Source organism: Podarcis cretensis, assembly GCF_951804945.1.
Source record: "Podarcis cretensis genome assembly, chromosome: 15".
Classification (NCBI taxonomy): domain Eukaryota; kingdom Metazoa; phylum Chordata; class Lepidosauria; order Squamata; family Lacertidae; genus Podarcis; species Podarcis cretensis.
In genome coordinates, this window is record NC_137185.1 from 23,935,734 (window position 1) to 23,953,872 (window position 18,139).

At 43.7% G+C, this 18,139-nt stretch overlaps 1 protein-coding gene and 1 long non-coding RNA gene across 4 annotated transcripts in view; both read left to right on the forward strand.

The window, feature by feature from the left end:
- LOC307203804 overlaps positions 1-18,139 on the forward strand; it is a 446,600-nt gene that overhangs the window by 419,407 nt on the left and 9,054 nt on the right. The window lies entirely within an intron of this gene.
- TRIM29 (tripartite motif containing 29) overlaps positions 1-18,139 on the forward strand; it is a 47,961-nt gene that overhangs the window by 23,201 nt on the left and 6,621 nt on the right. The window contains exons 3-8 of one of the 3 annotated variants that reach the window (XM_079954747.1): positions 456-689; positions 2,077-2,275; positions 9,590-9,676; positions 11,175-11,267; positions 15,071-15,172; positions 15,409-15,485. In XM_079954747.1, coding sequence (XP_079810873.1) covers positions 456-689; positions 2,077-2,275; positions 9,590-9,676; positions 11,175-11,267; positions 15,071-15,172; positions 15,409-15,485 — 792 coding nt within the window. The remainder of the gene's footprint in view (positions 1-455; positions 690-2,076; positions 2,276-9,589; positions 9,677-11,174; positions 11,268-15,070; positions 15,173-15,408; positions 15,486-18,139) is intronic. The other 2 variants (XM_079954748.1, XM_079954749.1) reach the window with 2 other exon arrangements.

Sequence of the window (18,139 nt, forward strand, 5' to 3'; positions counted from 1 at the left end):
AGGGCCAGTTGGAGAGACCTTGGGGGCCACATTTGCTCCTGCCCTGGCTTGAGGTTCCCCACCCCTGATAGGATGGTTTCTATATTGGATTCTGCACACAATATAAGTCACAGCTGCGAGGATACACTTTGCATGAAGGTGTCTAGAAATGTCAGTGACATAACACTGAAATGACCAGTCCCCACCCTGCCAAACGTTTCTAAAACACGCACTCAGGAAATTGAACTGGTGCAGCTTTTGCTGAGCACCCCACATCACACTCCCGGTGTGGGTCTGCAATGTTCAGAGCATCCTTGCACACAGAAAACTAGGGCATCAGGGAGAAGGGGTTTGGTTTTGCTCTCTACTGGTGATGGGCATTTCGTTTTGTGATGAATGTCAGCTCCAGCCGTGCAGAGAAAAAGCTTTGTGGTAGATGAGTCAATGCATTTCCATCGCCCTGTTTCTTCATCTAGAACTTCACCACCAATGAGAAAGCCACGGTGGATCAGCATTTCAAAGAGCTGATCCGTGACCTGGAGAAGCAGCGGGACGAAGTGAAGGCCGGTTTGGATCACAGGGAGAAGGTTGCTGTGGAGAACATCAAGGAGATTGTGGAGGAGCTGGAAGAAAGGGCCAAACTCTTGCAAGAAGACAAGGAGACCAGGGAGCAGATAGGCCAGATCAGTGACTCAGTGCTCTTCCTGCAGGTATGCAAGGCTATTTTTTCTCCCATGCTGACTGTGGTGGCTGGTGCTTATTGGGGCTGGTAGGGCAGAAGGCAGGGAGGCCAACACTAGGTGGAGCTAGAGCCAATGAGCTAATTTTGTCTCCATCCTCCTCCCCACTGCAGAGTTTCAAAAGGGCAACACTGAAACTTAGGAGGAGGAAACAGGGGCAAAGGAAGGCTTAGTGACACCTGGGACAGATATCACTACATAAGGCGCATGCGTGGCATTGCTATGTATGGCGCCATATGTAGCGACACTGCACATGCGCTGTATAGCAGTTTGCCGCCGGCGCAGCTCCAGCGCTGTATGGACGGTGCTGGGATCCCTCCGGTGCCGCTACAGCCGCAAACTGTCCGTACGGCTCTGAAGCGGCGCAGTGGCAATCCACTAAGTACAGTGCATGTGCAGTGTCGCACACATGCGCTGTACGTAGCAACGCTGCACATGCACTGTATAGCGGTTTGCTGCCAGCACTGCTCCAGTGCTGTACAGTGGGGAATTATTATTATTATTATTATTATTATTATTATTATTATTCCTTCAACTCCCATCAGACCCAGCTAGCATGGCAAATGAAGATCTAACTTGCAATCCAGTGACATTTGGAATGCATCATATTGGCTACCTTTGATATGTTCACTGTCTTTTTATTTTTAATAGAGTTATGTTCAGTAGTGTAGTGGCAAATTCAGAAATGCAGGGTCTGCTCCTGGTGATCACAGCCATACCCCTCAGAGGCACATGCCTTCCATAATGATTCAATAAGCTTATAATTATACAATAATAATTATAATATAATTATAATATAATATATAATATAATTATAATAATTGCCATAATCAATGCAGGTCTCCATGAGTTGCCATTCAGCTAGATCTACTGTTTTCTGTACATGTACGTGGGCAAATGTTTAGGAGCACTCCAGTATCTTATTCGGCAGTGACTTAAGTTGCACTTTCCATGAAGTTCCATTGTACATAACAGACCCTGTGCATCGTTTTCTTGAAATGGATTCACCTTGTATTTTCAGTGTTCCTAAATCCCTAGCTTTGGAGTAGACAGTGGCTAGAAAGCTCCTCTTTCATGGAGATTGAGTAGCTCTAGGGCGCTGGAGACAGGGACCCTGCTGCAGAAATAGTAATCAGTCTTTGACCCCCTGCAACCCTGGATCACTACATCACTGGTTATATTCTGTCTTTCTTCTATGAACTCGAGGTGGCATATCTAGGATTTCTGAGTGGTCCATCAATATTTAGACCAATGACCAGACCTAGGCCTGCTTAGCTTCAGCCCAGTGGCTTTGTCCAGACCAAACCCCACTCCTCTTCTGTACGCCACTTCTGTTTATTGCTATTATTCCTGGCAGGAATTTGGAGCAATGATGAGGAGCTACACCATTCCACCATCCCTGCCAACATACAGCATCCTGCTGGAGGGAGAGAACATGAGCCCGTCTATGGGGATACTGAGAGATGACCTCCTGAACGTGTGCATGAGACATGTTGAGAAGATCTGCAAGGCAGACCTCAGCAGGAACTTCATCGAGAGGAACCACATGGAGAACGGTAAGGGGAACTTATTCCACTTGGCCTTTTAATTCAGTTTAGAAGTGGTTCAAGGTGCTGCTCCCCCTTGAGGAAGGCCCCTATCCTGTCTGTTTCTGAGATTACAGTGCCATCTCCTATACCCATCTTTACTGAGAACATCTCTTTGTATTCACTGGGCTTACATCTGAGTAGACATGCACAAGATTGCACTGAGAAGTTATGCACTATCTTTGGTCTTTTATCACTTGAAGTATACTTGGAACTCAAACTTGCAGAAACAATTGTAGAACTTTTCCTCTTTATTTGCCCAGAGCAAAGGCATCCTTCCTGTACACTTTTTTATTTTTCAAAAAGTCTTTATTATTTCACCCTTCAATACAAAGATTCCTCAACCAGCTCAAAATACAATATTTTTTAAAAACCAGCAATAATATTATCCAAACCAAAACTAATGATAAATGTTCTGCAGATGAAATGTAGGTGAGGTTGCATAAAAGCAGAGCTTAAACCACAGTTCTAAGAGGCCTGGGATTTTATTTTATTTTTTAAGTTATCTCACCTAGTGACAAATGGAATTTATTTATTTATCTATCTATCCAGTCATTCTTTCATTCTTATATCTCACCCTTCTTCCAATCTGGAGCTCAGGGTGGCAAACAACCAATAGAGAAGCAATTATGCAAAATAAGACATCATGTAAACCACAAAGTTGCAGCAGCAGCAATTCAACAGCAAATAACATCAGTAAAAGCTTCACCAGAAAATAGTTTGCCTCATTATACAAATGCCTGGCCGGTGTAAAAATATTTACAGCCTCCCTGTAAAAACAGCATTGCTTACCTTTACCCCTCCATCTCAAGACACAGGATGCCTTAAGTGAACAGCTGAGACTTCAAAGTGCAATACTTAATAAATCATGCATCAATTTAGCTAATCAGTAACGGTGGAGCAATAAAAATGCAACAAATACAGCAGAATAATCACATCCAATAAATGGAATGTAGTGATTTCACTTGGCTATTATGGCTAATAGCCACCAATAAATTTCACCTTCATGAGTTTGTCTAAGCCAAGAGTGGGGTACCTGGGGCCTTCCAGGTGTTGATGGACCCCAACTCCCATCAGTCCCAGTCAGCACGGCCAATAATCAGGGATGATGGGAATTGAAGTCCAAAAACAGCTGGTTGGCTGCATGTAGGAATGAAAGAATCTACCAATTTCAGTTTCTCTTGTTTTCTTGTTTTCACCTGTCTTATGTTCGATTAGCCCCACTTCTATATCAGTTTGCATTTTTTTTTAATCTACATGAACATTTTTTATATATTTTGTGCACACACATCCCAACACACACAGTCCTGCACATTCCTTTTGCCTAGTGTATACATTTCTGCAAGTTATCCCTCTAACATAACACATTTCGGTGCATTACTTCCATTAATATATATACTGTTGTGCACACTTTCCACTAACACATGCAGCTCTGGGTTGACGAAGTATATTGCATAATTCAGAGAAGTGCAATTTTGAAGGACAGCTTTGCTTAGGTTTTCGTGTTGGTTCAGGATCATGCGGATCAGCATTAAAGTGTAAACTGATACAAATCTTTTTCCCAACCCAACACTCAGTTTCCCTGGCACCCCCCCCCCAACACTACACCCCTGATTGGTTAGAGTGTTGGACTAAAACCTGGGAGAACTGACTTCAAATCCCCACTCAACCATGAAGCTTACTGTGTGACCTTGGACCAGTCACTGCTTCTGAGCTTGACCTACCTCACATGGCTATGTAGGACATGTTGAATTTTTCAACTTTCAAATTCCAAAAATGAGGTGTGCTAAAAAGTTGTGACATGACTTGGGAATATGGAATATATTTTGCTTAAATTAATATTATTTAATTTTGCTTGCTAAGTAAAAAGTGTGGAGAATTGCATAGAAATCATTAAAAATGATTGCCAAGTACTTGTAGTTTTATTAATTATTTTTATTTAGCATTACCTGACAGAATTTTTAAAAAGGTAAAATTAATATTATTTGGTTTTCAAAAACTAATTTATGTGCTTCTTCATCAAAGGTAGACGTGCCAAGCTAAATGTTGTCCAGTCACAAAAACAATAGGATATTTGAATTCCTCAAAACATTGCCCCAAAACATATTGTTAAGACCCCTCACTGATTCCACCCCCCCCCCAAAAAAATTAAGTTTCACCTACTAAAATGGCACTTCTCACATGTGGCAGAAATTAAGCAAGAAGTGGGAGAACAGTGTACACCCCCTTGAGGTTCTTAGAGCAGAAGGTGGGATATAAATTAAATAAATAAATAAATAAATGGACAATGCAGTGACCATCAGTACATAGATCTTCAATTAAACATATAAATTAATATAAGCACCCAAGATTTCCAAATAGGTAACCACATGAAATTGACACCTGTATGAAATATGTTTGCAAGTAGGTCTGTGAGATCCTCAGACCATAGAGGGTGGGGATATATCCTCAAAGTATAATTCTCCTATCCAACATAAGGGCTGATAAGGGGCTCGTGAAGCACAAAGTTGTTTTGCTCTGTAAATGACTTGCTTCCCTTTGTCAAAACCGCACTGACTGCCAATTCATTTCATCCAGAATTATCCTTTACAGCACAAAAGGGAAATCGTCCATTCAGATGTCAGTGTTAAAACATCCATGGCATTTTGTTTTGGCTGCAGTTACATTCTTTCCCTGCTGATGCTGTGAAACTGTGCTGTGCAACACAGTAGTTCTTAATCATTGCTTATAATTCATGTAATTTCTGGCCCCATGAAAACTGCTGACAGTTGCGAGATGTATTACCCACTTTAAAAAAAACCAAAAAAAACCCCCAATAATGTAGGGAATATAAGGCCTTAATCTGTTTCATGTCTCAGATACTTATCTGTAAAATGGAGAGAATATTTCTCCACATCACGAGGAGTTGAGAAACCAAAAAATATGAATTAACTCTTAGCAGCTCCCATTCCTGAGAACCAGATAGATGCCTAGATAGATCATCACTGGGCCTCCAGACACAATCTACTTTGCCCAGGGCAGAGGGGCTGGCATTTATGTGCGAGTAATGACTCTCACCACCTTTCCGTTTGCGATGGGAAGATGAGGAATCAGAGAAAGGCTTCTATCGCAGGGAAAGGTCTTTGATGTGGCTCTTGATGAAGGTTGCCATGGAAACCCCAGATCTTTATCATTTCATTAAGATCTGTATCAAACATGCCTCTGTTTGTTCCTTGGCAAAGGGTCTTACAAATCTCTCTAGGCTTCAAACACATCTAACGTGCCAGAGACATGCTGGAACACTCTGGTGCAATAATAAGATACGAGGAAGCAGATCAAACATAGAACTGGGCTGAGTGCAGACATGGGTACAATCTCATCTAGCTTTCTGAGCCAGCATTTTAAAATACCCCCAATTTAAAACTGAAGATCAAGAAGGGTGCTAGAAAGGGAAGGAGGCATATTTGGGCAACATGTGTATCAGGAACAACAAACCCGTGGCTTTCTGGATACTGAGGGTCTCCAGTTTCCATCAAGGTCAATGATCAGAGATGATGGGAGCTGTAGTCCAACAAGCAACTGCTGCAGGGCCATGCATTAGTTTTCAGGACAGAGCCCACACAAATCAGCAAAAGGCCGAAGGGGATCTTGAACCGTAAGGAAGTATTAAGCCTCTGGAATCAGTAGCCCAAGAAACATGGTTAAATACATTTAGATTCTTCAAGGCATGTCCAAAGGCCTGCACTGAAGGGACCTTTTGCAGTTGTGTAGGAAGGGAATTTCATAACTGCGGGGCCACCACTGACAAGGTCCTGTGCTTGTGAACTTAGTACACTGTACTTGTGGGCCTCTGCAGCTGATTTTAAAATATGGGGTGCAGCTCATCTGAGTGAAGGTGGTCCTTGAGTTAAGCCAGCCCCCAAATGTTTAGGACTTTTAAGTAGGGGCTAGGAACCTGTGGCCCTACAGATGTTGAACTAGAACTCCATGATCCCTGACTGGGGCTGAAATCCAACAGCATATGGATGGCTATAGGTTCACCACCCTGGTGGACAACCCTAATGGGTTTATTTTATGCTCTGTCAAGAGGAAATAGCAGTCTATGACCCCAGGGAGCTTGCAGTTATACCACCCACAATAACCTCATCCCAAATCTACAGGAGCCAATATTCACACAGCCTCACCTTTCCTGTCTGTAAAATGGTGACAAGATTACTGGCCTGCCTTATAAGGCTGCTGCAGCAGTTGATGAGATAATGTGGTCAAAGCACTGGGAATTTTTTTAAACCCACCCCATAAGTATATTATTAGTACCAGGGACAAACTAATATATGAGACATAAGTTCCATTTATGAATTTTCCATTGCCACTGTGGATAAGTATATCTGTAGTGCTATCCATATGGATGGATCTTTGCAACACGTAGTAGTTGCACTTTTAGTTAACCCATTGAAATGGATGAACCTATGCTAATCATGTATTTTATTCTGTGAACCACCCTGAGATATTATGATGAAGGGCAATATATAAATCTAATAAATAAACAAACAAATAAAATCATTTCTATTAACTTCAGCAGGTCTACTCTGAGTAGGCCTACAACTGTCTATAACCCCATGGTTTGTTTTGGGTTGGTGTTTTTTTACTCAAAGCAGTATTGAGGTGTCCCAGTGTGTTCCCGCATCACAAACCATTTCCATTTCCACTGACTGTAGAAGAGGAAAGCATACTGATGATTCCCCCTCTGCAATTAATAGTAGCTTTGGAAAGTGAGAAATTTATGTCAGGAAAATGAACCCAGTTTGGATCAAGGCATGATGAGTGGCTTTTATAAAAAAGGAAAAGAATTTGGAAGCTGTATTCAGGGATCTCCCACATCACATTAAGCTTAGACTTTATTAGACCAAACATATCTCCCCATGTTGCTTCTTAGTGAAGGTTATGGAAATTGCTGTTCTTTTTGGATGGATGTAGAGCCTTCTGCATCAAGAGAATTTATACTTTCCAAATAAATTACCAGGATTATTTTTTCTTTCCCTGATGGCAAAGTATTCAGAGACTTGGGCCACATCCCTAAAACCACCACCACAACAAAAATAATCCCCTTTAAACTGTGCCTCAGGATGAGGGAGAAAAGGGATTCAGTTTGCATTTAAAGGTGAACACACTTTCTGAAGCAATGCATGAACCAAAACACACCCATCCTTTGAAATTCACACTTCTCTGAATTTTGCAACGTAATTCTCCACTCAAGTAATATGTACAAAAATACATACAGTAGTACCTCTGGTTACAGATTTAATTTGTTTCGGGGTGCCGTGTGCACCCCAAAAAATCTGTAGCTAGAGGCGCCACTTCTGCACACGTGCGCAGTGCGATAGAGCACTTCTATGCATGCACACGTCATGCAGAGCACTTCTGCGCATGTGCGAGTGGCAAAACCCGGAAGTATACACTTCCAGGTTTGCCGCGGCCATAACCTGAAGATTCTGTAACCTGGAGGTTATGCAACATGAGGTATCACTGTATACTGGAGTAAAATGTGCATAGGAATGCATATATTTGTGAAAATGTCATCCAATGCTCCCACCATCAAATTAAGGGAAATTGCTTTGCAAAATTGCCTATATTAAGGGGGAAAGGCATACAAAAATATGTATATTGAGATAAATTCACACTAAAATGCTGGTGAATGTTCATGAGGGCTTTTTTTTTCTAATGGCAAACTGTAGAGAATTTAACTTAGGGTTGGAAAAGAGAATCGAAAATTGACAGAATCACTAATTTACCCTTCACATAATAAAACCAAATTTGAAAGGTACTAAAGTAGTAGGGTTTCTTTTTAAGAAGTCATGTGTCCAGTTTAGGAGAGAAGGGTTGTGTCATCCACCTACACACACCCAAGACAAAACTCTGTTTGCTCCACCCACTTCTGTTCTGCAAAAGAAAGGGGATCTTTAGCACCTGGTCCTGTAAGTGGTGTCTCATTCAGAGATGCTGCAATGCAATTTTCACAGCTGGCCAAGTCTGTGGGGAGTTGCAAAGAGTGCAGATAAGTGGATGCCTCCTCCAGCAAGGGTTGGAATAGCAGAGAGAAGGCAGAAGGAAGGGAACTCTGCTGGAACTGATAATAGATGTTAGTAGGTGGTCGTAAAGTACAGGTTAGGTCACAAAATGCCAGCTTCCATGAAACACGGTTTCCTCCTGATCAGTGGGATTTCTGCATGGGGACACTCATTAGATCACACAGGGCACAATCAGAGGCACTTCTGAGTTTGAACCATTGACGCTTCCCAGTGACAGATGCCCCAGTGACAGCCTAGAAGAAAGACCTGAGTTTCCCTTCAGACTCAGCTTTGCACATCCTCCTTAGCCATTTCTGCATAGTTTTGGCTAAGTCAGGAGAATGGCTTTTCTTTTTTGAGTCTGAATGCCATATTCCTTGGTGGGCAACCTTCTCAAGGACTGCAGACCCTTACCCTTGTATGGCAGGTGATATTTGAGTTTGTTGGTGTTTTAACCTGAGCCTGCCTAATTTTCAGTTTCCAAATCAAACCGTTTGTCAAAATGCAGCTTTGAAATTTGGGGATTTTGCAGTGCAGTTCTCCAACCTCACAATGCACTGGATTAAGCAGTGGCATCAAAACAAACCTATTAGTGAAAATAACCAACAAAGATGCATTTGAGTAGGGGGAAATGTTTGGGAAAAATGGGCACATGAGTTAGATCAGCATATATAAATGCACTTCTTATAAAGTCATACTAAGAGGCTGGTGAATTTTCACGAGGATTTTGCTGCAGAATAATCACAAATTTCTGCAGGAATGTGGAGGACTGAATTTAAGGCTGGAAAAATAAGAAAGCGAAAGAACCAAAACTGACAGATCCTTCTACCCTGACACACACAAACTTACACCTCTTGATCCTCCGTCCAGCAAGAGGAATTATGATAATTCAAAAGCACATTTTAGCCAGGCAAAATAACTCAAGGCAGTTGTGTAACAAGGCCAATGAGGGTCGCAGCTCCTGACCTAAGGATCCCCAGCTCTCTCAAGTGCCAATAACCAATCACAACCTTTGCTCCATGTGCCGGCTATATGCAACTCAGCCCGTGATCCTGCTGTCATCAAGCAGCAAACATCTAAATGTGTATCACAATTGCAAAAAGAACTTTGTGTACCTGATAAGTCTTCTGGGGTTCAGCTTCTCAGTCTAGACCCAGGGAGCTACTCCTTGTTTCTTTGCTTTTCCCCTCTCATCTTATGGTTGTTATCCCCCCCCCCCATTTCTGCTGTGAACTTTCAGGCGATCACCGTTTCATGATGAACAACTACTCTGACTGGAACCAGCCAGACAGCATGAAGAGGTTCTCCATGTTCCTGAATCCAAAAGGTATGAAGCAGAGGCTAGCCAAAACTACCTGCCTAGTTACTAGTTTTGTTGGTGGGAGTGTTGCTAACTGCTACAGCTTTATATATCAGCCGTCCCAAATCTCCAGATCTTGATGGACCACAACCCTCATCAACCCCAACCAGCATAGTCAATGGTCAGGGGAATGATGGAAGTTGGAGTCCTCCCCAGGAAATACAAGCTTGGAGAAGGCTGTTTTATACTCATGGAAGGTTTTGTGTTGTCTCAACTTTCAGCACCCTTTTGTCCCCCTTGCCATGTACTTTTCCTCAAGGCCATTTTCTTTCTTCTCCTGTGCCCCCTGGCTTCATTTGCCCTTAGTGCCATTTCATCTGATTTGTTGACTGGCATCTAATGATTTTTCATGGAATACTAGAGTCTGTGGGGTCCTTGGGAGGCCATCTAGTCTAATTCCACTGTGCGGTGCAGGAAACCCAGAGATCAGGACTATCCTCAGCAACAGGTAGCTGGCCATCCTCCGCTCAAAGAACCTCCAATGAGGGAGTGCCAGGTCATTGCCTCCATTGTTAAATTGCTCTTAACAGCAGGAGGGTTCTTGTATTGTTCAATCAAAACCTACCCTCCTGTAACTTAAGCCCGTTACATTTAATCCTGCTCTATGAAGCAGTGGAGAATAAGCCACTGGAATTAGAGAATAATTCTGTGCAGGTAGTATAAATTCATTCTTTTGATTTCACAGTAGTAGAGAACCAAGCGAGACTTAAATGTCCTCTTCCTAACCCGTTTGGAGGCCTAGATGGCATATAGAGATGATAAATAAAGAAAACCATTTCTTTTGAGGCTATTTTGAACTTCTGATGGCTCTCAAGCAAAGAGCAGCTTAACCTGCTCCATCTCTCTCTTCCAAAGCCAGAGTCCCGACATCCCCAAGACAATCAGTCTGAGAGATGGAGCATGAGTGAGTAAATGAATGTAACTAATGGCTACTCAGGGAGAGCTTTGGGTCATTTGGCTCAAAAGCTCCTTTGGTGCACTAAGGAGAAGGATGGACAGTTTCATTCACAGGCTGAACTCTTTCCCCTGCTAAGACTGGGTACATTATTTCTGATTCTAAATCTGCTGATTGGATTGTTTTAAAGATGGCAACACAGGGCAGATCCTACTGGTGGGAAGGAAATGTTGTGAACCTGCTGCATTCCCTCTTCTCCAACCAATAACCAAACCAATAAGCAAAAGTTTAAAAATGTTAGAGGTAGGTTTGCATAAAGTGCCTATATTAGTGAAAATAGCATACAAAAAATGTAGGTGCGCGTTAGGGGAGATTGTGTGTGAACTAAAATGCTGGTGAAAATTTAGGACTCCCCCCAAAAAAAGAAATAAGTGCAATGATGCAGAAATTGTGCCAAACTGAACTGAAGACTGAAACTGAAATAGACAGATAAGTCCACCCCTAGCAAATCCTCAGTCACCTAATTTGTTTTCACACCAACTAATTCCTTAACTCAATTCTCTCATCTAGGAGGAAACTACAACACCAGAGCCTGGGAATTTTCTGCCTTGCAGACTGCAGAGGAATCCATTACAGCAGGGAACTCTGCTTACTCCCTGAAAGGTACTACTCTTCACACCTTCAATGCTGCCGCTGGTGGTGTACCACTCCACCTTACCCTGTCAATTCCCTTTTACAGAGTTGCTATCTTTTCATTCGCCCCTGGGGCCATAGCTTAGCAGGAGAGCATCTGCTTTGCAAGCTGATGGTCCCGGGTCCAACCCCTCAGTGCCTTCATTTGAAAAGAAAAAGCATGAGCTAGCAGGACCTCCCAAAAGCCACTGCTGCCCAATGGTGGTGATTTAGAGCCCCAGAGAGGGCTGAGAAGGTCTGGCAGGCAGTGTGGAATAGAAAGTCAGGATGGGTTCTTTAATTAGAATCCTGAAAATTAGGACAGTCAGGGGTAGTAGACCTTTGAGGACCTCAGGCAGAACCCAACGAGCAGAGGAGTTGTTCCAACAAGAGCACTGACTCAACTGAGCCCTTTGATGCTCCCTAGGCATGACAGCTCATCTCAGGCTCCACCCTCCTGCTGAAGAATGCAAATCCTTAAAGGGCCTGGAGCACAACACACCCTCACCTGCCCATGACCTTGAGCTAGACACTCTGCATGTGTTAGCAAGCAGACCCATCGGAATGCAAGGACTTTAGGGATGAAAATGCACATCCCCAGAATGAATCAGGCTTGGGGCTGATATTCTCTACAGGTCTAGATTTAGAGGTCTTGGGTCCAGCAGTCTTGGGCTTGTGGGAAGGATCTCTGGTTGCTGAGCTAAGGCTCAATGTCTCCGTGGTCAATGCCATTAGGTTTTCACCATTTGTACCTATGTCTAGGTCAGAGCTGGATTTTGGATCATTAGAGTAGACCAGCCTTCCCCAGCCTAGTGACCCAAAGTTCTTTTAGACTCCAACTCCCATCAGCTGCAGGCAGCATTGCCAATGGTCAGGTATGATGGGAGTTGTAGTTCAGTTATCTGAAGGTCCCATAGTTGGGGGAGGCTGGAGAAAACAGTCTTGGTCATGCTCTTTCTCCAGCTATCCACTGGAAAAGAATGGATACATTCTCTTATAATACCAGAACTTGGGGTCATAGAATCATAGAATTGTAGAGTTGGAAGGGACCATGAGTGTCATCTAGTCCAATCCCCTGCAATGCAGGAATCTTCTGCCCAACGTCAGGCTCAAACCGTGACCCTGAGGTTAAGAATCTCATGCTCTACTGACTGTACTATCTCCATCATCCTACAAAGATGTCTATTGGAAGATTCACGACAAAAAAAGGAAGTACTAAGTATTTCTTCACACAGCACATAGTTAAACTATGAGGTTCACTCCCACATGGTGTAGTAATGATGGCTGTAATGGCAGTTTAGACAAATTCATGGAAGAGTAGGCTATCAATGGCTACTAGCTACACCAACTATGTTCTACACCCGCTATCAGATGCAATATGCCTCTGAATACCAGTTCCTGATACTCACAAGTGGGGAGAGTGCTGCTGTACTAAGGTCTTTCTTGAAGGCTTCTCATGGGCATCGGGTTGGGCACTGTGATAAGGAGATGCTGGACTAGTTGGGCCTTTTGGACTGATCCAGCAAGATTCTACTTATGTTCTAAGATGAAGCAATGATCTGACACAGTATAAAGCTGCATCATTAACCCTCAGAATATGAGCTATGGAAAAGTTTCTTGCAAGGATCCATTCACTTCTCTGTGTTGGTCTCCCATTGGCACCCCTACCTCTCCTACCATCCCAAAGTTGCGACTTAATTTGGGGACCAACTCTTATTTCTTTTACACAACCAATCTCTGTCCGTTACATGTTCTGGTATATATACTGTATATTCATTATTTGTTGGGAACAAGGCAGTTTATGAAGACAACATGCGTACTCTCCCCATTTCTCTTGTTTCCCCATGTCAGTGTAGCATGGTTCAGAAATTGAACATGCATGGAGAAGGGAGCAGAATTCTGCTCATTTACTCCATACATACCTCCAGGGCCATATTTAAGTGCATATTAGCATATATGTTCTGTCTGCACAACTGGGGATCTATTCAAATGTCCCGCAGTCTTGTAGATGGAGCCTGCCCATGTACAATTTGTACACGTTGTACTCTATCAGCTATCAGAGGGCCTTCTCGGTAGTGGCCCCCTCCCTGTGGAACACCCTCCGATCAGATGTCAAGGAGACAAAGAGCTACAGAACTTTGAGAAGACATCTGAAGGCAGCCCTGTATCAGGAAGCTTTTAATGTTTGACATTTTATTATGTTTTTATATGTGCTGGAAGCCTCCCAGAGTGGCTGGGGCAACGCAGCCAGATGAACAGGGTTTAAATAATAAAATCATTGTTATTTATCATGTCAGTTATATGTTGGAGTGGCCCCCAGTGGGAAGCAGCTGACCTGACCTCCCTGCGGTTGAGTTGCCACTGCATACTGGAATGGAAATAGAGAAGGGCGAGGTGGCAGTAAGGTTGGTGGGCTGGAAACAAGCCAGTCAAGCTAATCTGGTGCTCTTGCTAGTGAATTTGTATCATGCTGACCGCTTCTCTCCCTCCCTCCCAGTATGCAGCAGTGACTCAGTGGGAGGACGGTCAGGCAAGCAATGCCATGCCCCTGTGCCATTCACTACAGCAAACTTGCTCCTTGCTTCAGGCCCATTCAGATGAACCTGTAAATACTGGTGGGAGCATCTCTTGGTGAGTGCACACTGCAGTTTGTTACGGCTCTGTGCAAGCAGCTACACTGAATCCCTGCATCACCATTTAGCAAACATTACACGAAACAACACCAGGAGGTGGCAAAGACAAATTACCACAAAGGATCCTTCCAGGGCATTGTAAACCAGACCTTACTGTGTGAACGCATCCATAAATACAAGTCATTGTGGCCCAGAGCAGGATACGCAGAGAGTGCAAGATGGAGAGGCCCTGTTCCAGCAAAGCCTTATGCACAGCTCTGCACAGGGTAAAAATTCAAATTGAGAAGGATTTTTTACAGGAATGTGCAAGCTAATTATGGTAATGCCAGAAATTAAAGCTAGCACTCAATTAAAGAAGTCTTAGCCAAGTACACACGTGTTTTACTCAATTAATTGATAAATAATTGACAACAAGTGGATATATTTGCATATGGATAAAAAGAATAGTTCTGAGGAAGAAGCATCCTTATCCACTTCCACTTTTTAAACGAATCACGGATATGTCAGTATGTCAGTACAGGGATCATCTCTGAAGTTTTCTTTCCTTTGAAAGAGAGAAGATGGGAGGTGCTTCTTTTAAAACAGTGCTTGTCTTCAGTTTTTAAAACAACTGTTATCACCACCATCATCTGTTGGACAATTTATCAGAGACACCTCTTTAGTTGTTAAAAGTGTTTTTGAAAAGCAATTAACCTAACTGATTAATCAATTAAATATTGCACTTTTAGTGGCAGAAATCTTTGCAGGATGAAGTCCAGGACCCATTTATTCTGCATCACTGGAAAATTTGAGGAGAACTTGGCATCAAGGTTCATGCCAGTGAAAGCCACAGAAATTTGTTTCTTATCCATTGTTTCTTGATTCCAGTGGAGTTCTTCTTGCTCTCAATCCTGCTTTTACTGAAGAAGCGACACCCAAATTGTGGGCTCTTTGCTCCCCCACCACTTCTTAACTCAAAGAAGTGTGTGCCTCCTACTTAGTTACTCCTGCATTGGAGCAGATTCATCCTGTCTTTGTGCCTATGGTAGGGAAGATTGCTGATTCCGCGATCTGCAGTCCTGGCGCAGAGGCTCACAGGATCTGGCCAAAATGTGCAGAGATTTGTGGAGAGAAGCATTTTCTACTCCACCTCAATGTAATGTTGCTTCTTCTATTTTCCAGTGGGCAATGGGACCAAGATGCCTTATCAGTTCCCCCCAATTGGCCAGAGTTCACCGGGAGATTTCAGCAAGCAGTCCGACGGGAGCCTCTATACCAAGAATGGTACTTTCAGGGCTTCTATGAGTTCTTCCCCCTCTACCTCCATCCTCTCTTTCTGTCTTTTCTCTGGGGAGATATTCATTCCAAATGCCCCAGTCTGAACTGGCTGCATTGGAATTGCTGTGCTTTTCAGTCTTATGTTTAAACAAGGTGTCCCTCTAACTCTGGAATGCACCCAGCGGCATGCAAGGGAGGTTCTTCCGGGAATAATAACCACAGATGCCTTGTGTCTCCTCCAGCTTACCCTTCCATTGTGAGGCACCAAGCCACTAAGGTGCAACCTCAGACATGGAAGTCCTCCAAGCAGAGCATGCTGGTAAGTCATTAGACCTGTGCTTTTCACACCTTCCACCCCAAAGTCCTTCTGGGCTGCAACCCTAACCCTACTTACCTGAAAGTAAGCTCTGTTTAACTGAGTGGGATTAAGAGCATAAGAACATCTGTTAGGGAGTCTTTAATCATAATTCCTGAACTGCAGTGGGTTGGACTACATGACCTCTGCGGTCCCTTCCAACTCTACAATGCATGTTTCCATAAGAAGAGTCCTGCTGGATGAAGCCAAAGGCTTTTCTGCAGTTGGGCATCCCGTTCATACAGTGGCCAACCAAATGCTCTAATGGGAAGCCCATGAGCACAACCACACTCTTCTCACTTGTGATTCCCACCAACTGGTATTCAAAGTCACACTGCCTTCAACAATGGAGACAAAATACATGCATACGTTGCACTGTAAATCGAGGACAGGGGAAGAACTCCCCCCGTCCATTTACTATTATTTACAGAATTTCCATGCCACCTTTTTCCAACACGAAATCTCCTAAGAAACACACAGTATGACAACCACCATCATCAACCATCAGAAAGTGTTGTTGCTATAGCTCTAAAAAATGCAACTGTTCCCAAAACAATACACAGATAAATGGTCAAGAACAGAGACAAATGTGCTAGTTGTCCTAGCTTTTGAAAGGAGCAAGCAATTATTCACCTATGTCTGAGAGGATGACAGGGATGGAGTCATGCAGGTCTCTGGTGGGAGGGCATCCCAAAATTCTGGAGCTAACTGTAGCCTTACATTGGTTGACAGCATGAAATATGGGACGCTCCACCTCTTTGGAGGAGCTGGCTGGCTGGTTAAATGGCCCTCATTCTATTTTGTAGATGTTGGCTTCCACAAGAGAGTGACAAGTCTGTGTCCTCTGGTCAGGAGAGCTCTGAATAAGCTACTGGTGCTTACCCACCAAGAAGGTAGCCTGACCTTCATCTGAGTCCTCAGCTGTGAGCTGCAAAGCCCTCAAGTCATGGATTTCCCAAAGCGGTTCCACAAGAATACTAGTTATCAAATAGGGCTATAAAGTGATAAAACACCAGCTCTGGTACAATATCCTACCTCCCCCCTGTTCTTCCTCACGTGCTTCACATCTACAGAGGAGAAAAGGACAGCACAATTCCATAGACAACTCAGGATTTAGAGAAAGTGATTAAGGAGGATCAAAGAAAGAGATAGTGGCTAAGCTCTGTTGATGAAGAGAATCTTGATTGTCGGCTGTTGTTTTTAATAAAAATAATTAACTGCATGGCATCGAGAGAGAAGGCAGGAGGCTTGCAAATTTCACCATTCTTGGAACATGACAGTTTGGCCTATGCCTTTCAAAATTATGAAGAAAAAATATATATTCTTAAGCTACTTGAGAACACTGACATCCGCAGCCTGTATGACGTGGAACCTTTGGCCCTCTTGCATGCCTGATTGTTCATATGGATAGAATGGATGGAAGGGACATTGCTCAGTGGTGGAGCATCTCATTTTCATGCAGAAAGTCCCAGGTTCAGCCCCTGGCATCTCCAAACAGGGCCAGACAAGACCTTGCCTGAAGCCATGGAGAGCCACTGCCAGCTACTGAAGACAGTATTGAGCTAGCTCGCTGTTTCCCAAACTTGGGTCTCCAGCCGTTTTCAAACTACAGTTCCCATCATCCCTGACCACTGGTCTTGCCAGCTCGGGTTGATGGGGGTTGTAGTCCAAAAACAGCTGGAGACCCAAGTTTGGGAAACACCGAGCTAGGTGGATCATTGATCTTACTTAGTATAAGGCAGCTTCTTGTGATGGCTCCCAGGGGATGGAGGTGTTTTCCCCTGGTTCAGATGCCTGATCCAATCACCCAAGTAACTTTTTCTGACCCACCACAAGACCCCACTGATTTTGGGTGGAGTGTGTTGGGGAATAAATTAGACACAGAACTGTATAGTGGGGCAGAAGCACCCTGTTGGGGATGGCAACCAGCCCATCCTTGCTTAGCAGAGCAATCATTTTATGACTGGAGTGGGGGGGGGCATTAATCTCCTCCTCCACAAATCTGCATGGGTATGTCCTGTGTGTGTGCAAGAGAGTATGTGAAAAAAGAATGTGGAGTAATCACATATACTTTGGGCAATGCCTGGGGATTCCTGGCTTCCTGGGGATTGGCCAGGGTTGAATGCAATCCTTAGTGTAATTTGCTAGATTATCTGGGCCATTTTCGTCTCACTTGGCCACCCAAACTGGGAATATGCTCTAGAGTCTCCTGCACCTCCAGAGGGAACTACAGCTTGTTCTCAATTGGGCCTGGAGTCCAGGAAGGACCGCAGCTCAGTGGCAGAGATTCTGCCTAGTATGCAGAAGGTTGTGGACTCAATTCCCAGTGGCTGAAAGTTGAAAGGCCCTGGAAGTGTGTTATACTGAATCAGACCTTTGGTTCCTTTAGCTCACTCTTTTCTGACTGAAAGTGGCTCTCCTGGGCTTCAGATGGGGAGCACTTTCAGCTCTGCCTGGTGATGTTGGGAATCATATCGGCTTGCAAAGGATGTGTTTCTCACCTGAGATGGATCCTGCTTGATCTTGGAGCTGCCCCTGCTGCTAGAGTAGCTGGCATCTTCAACTGACGGGCTTCCAAGTTTTAAGAATAAACAAAGCTGTTGTATGCTGAATCAGGA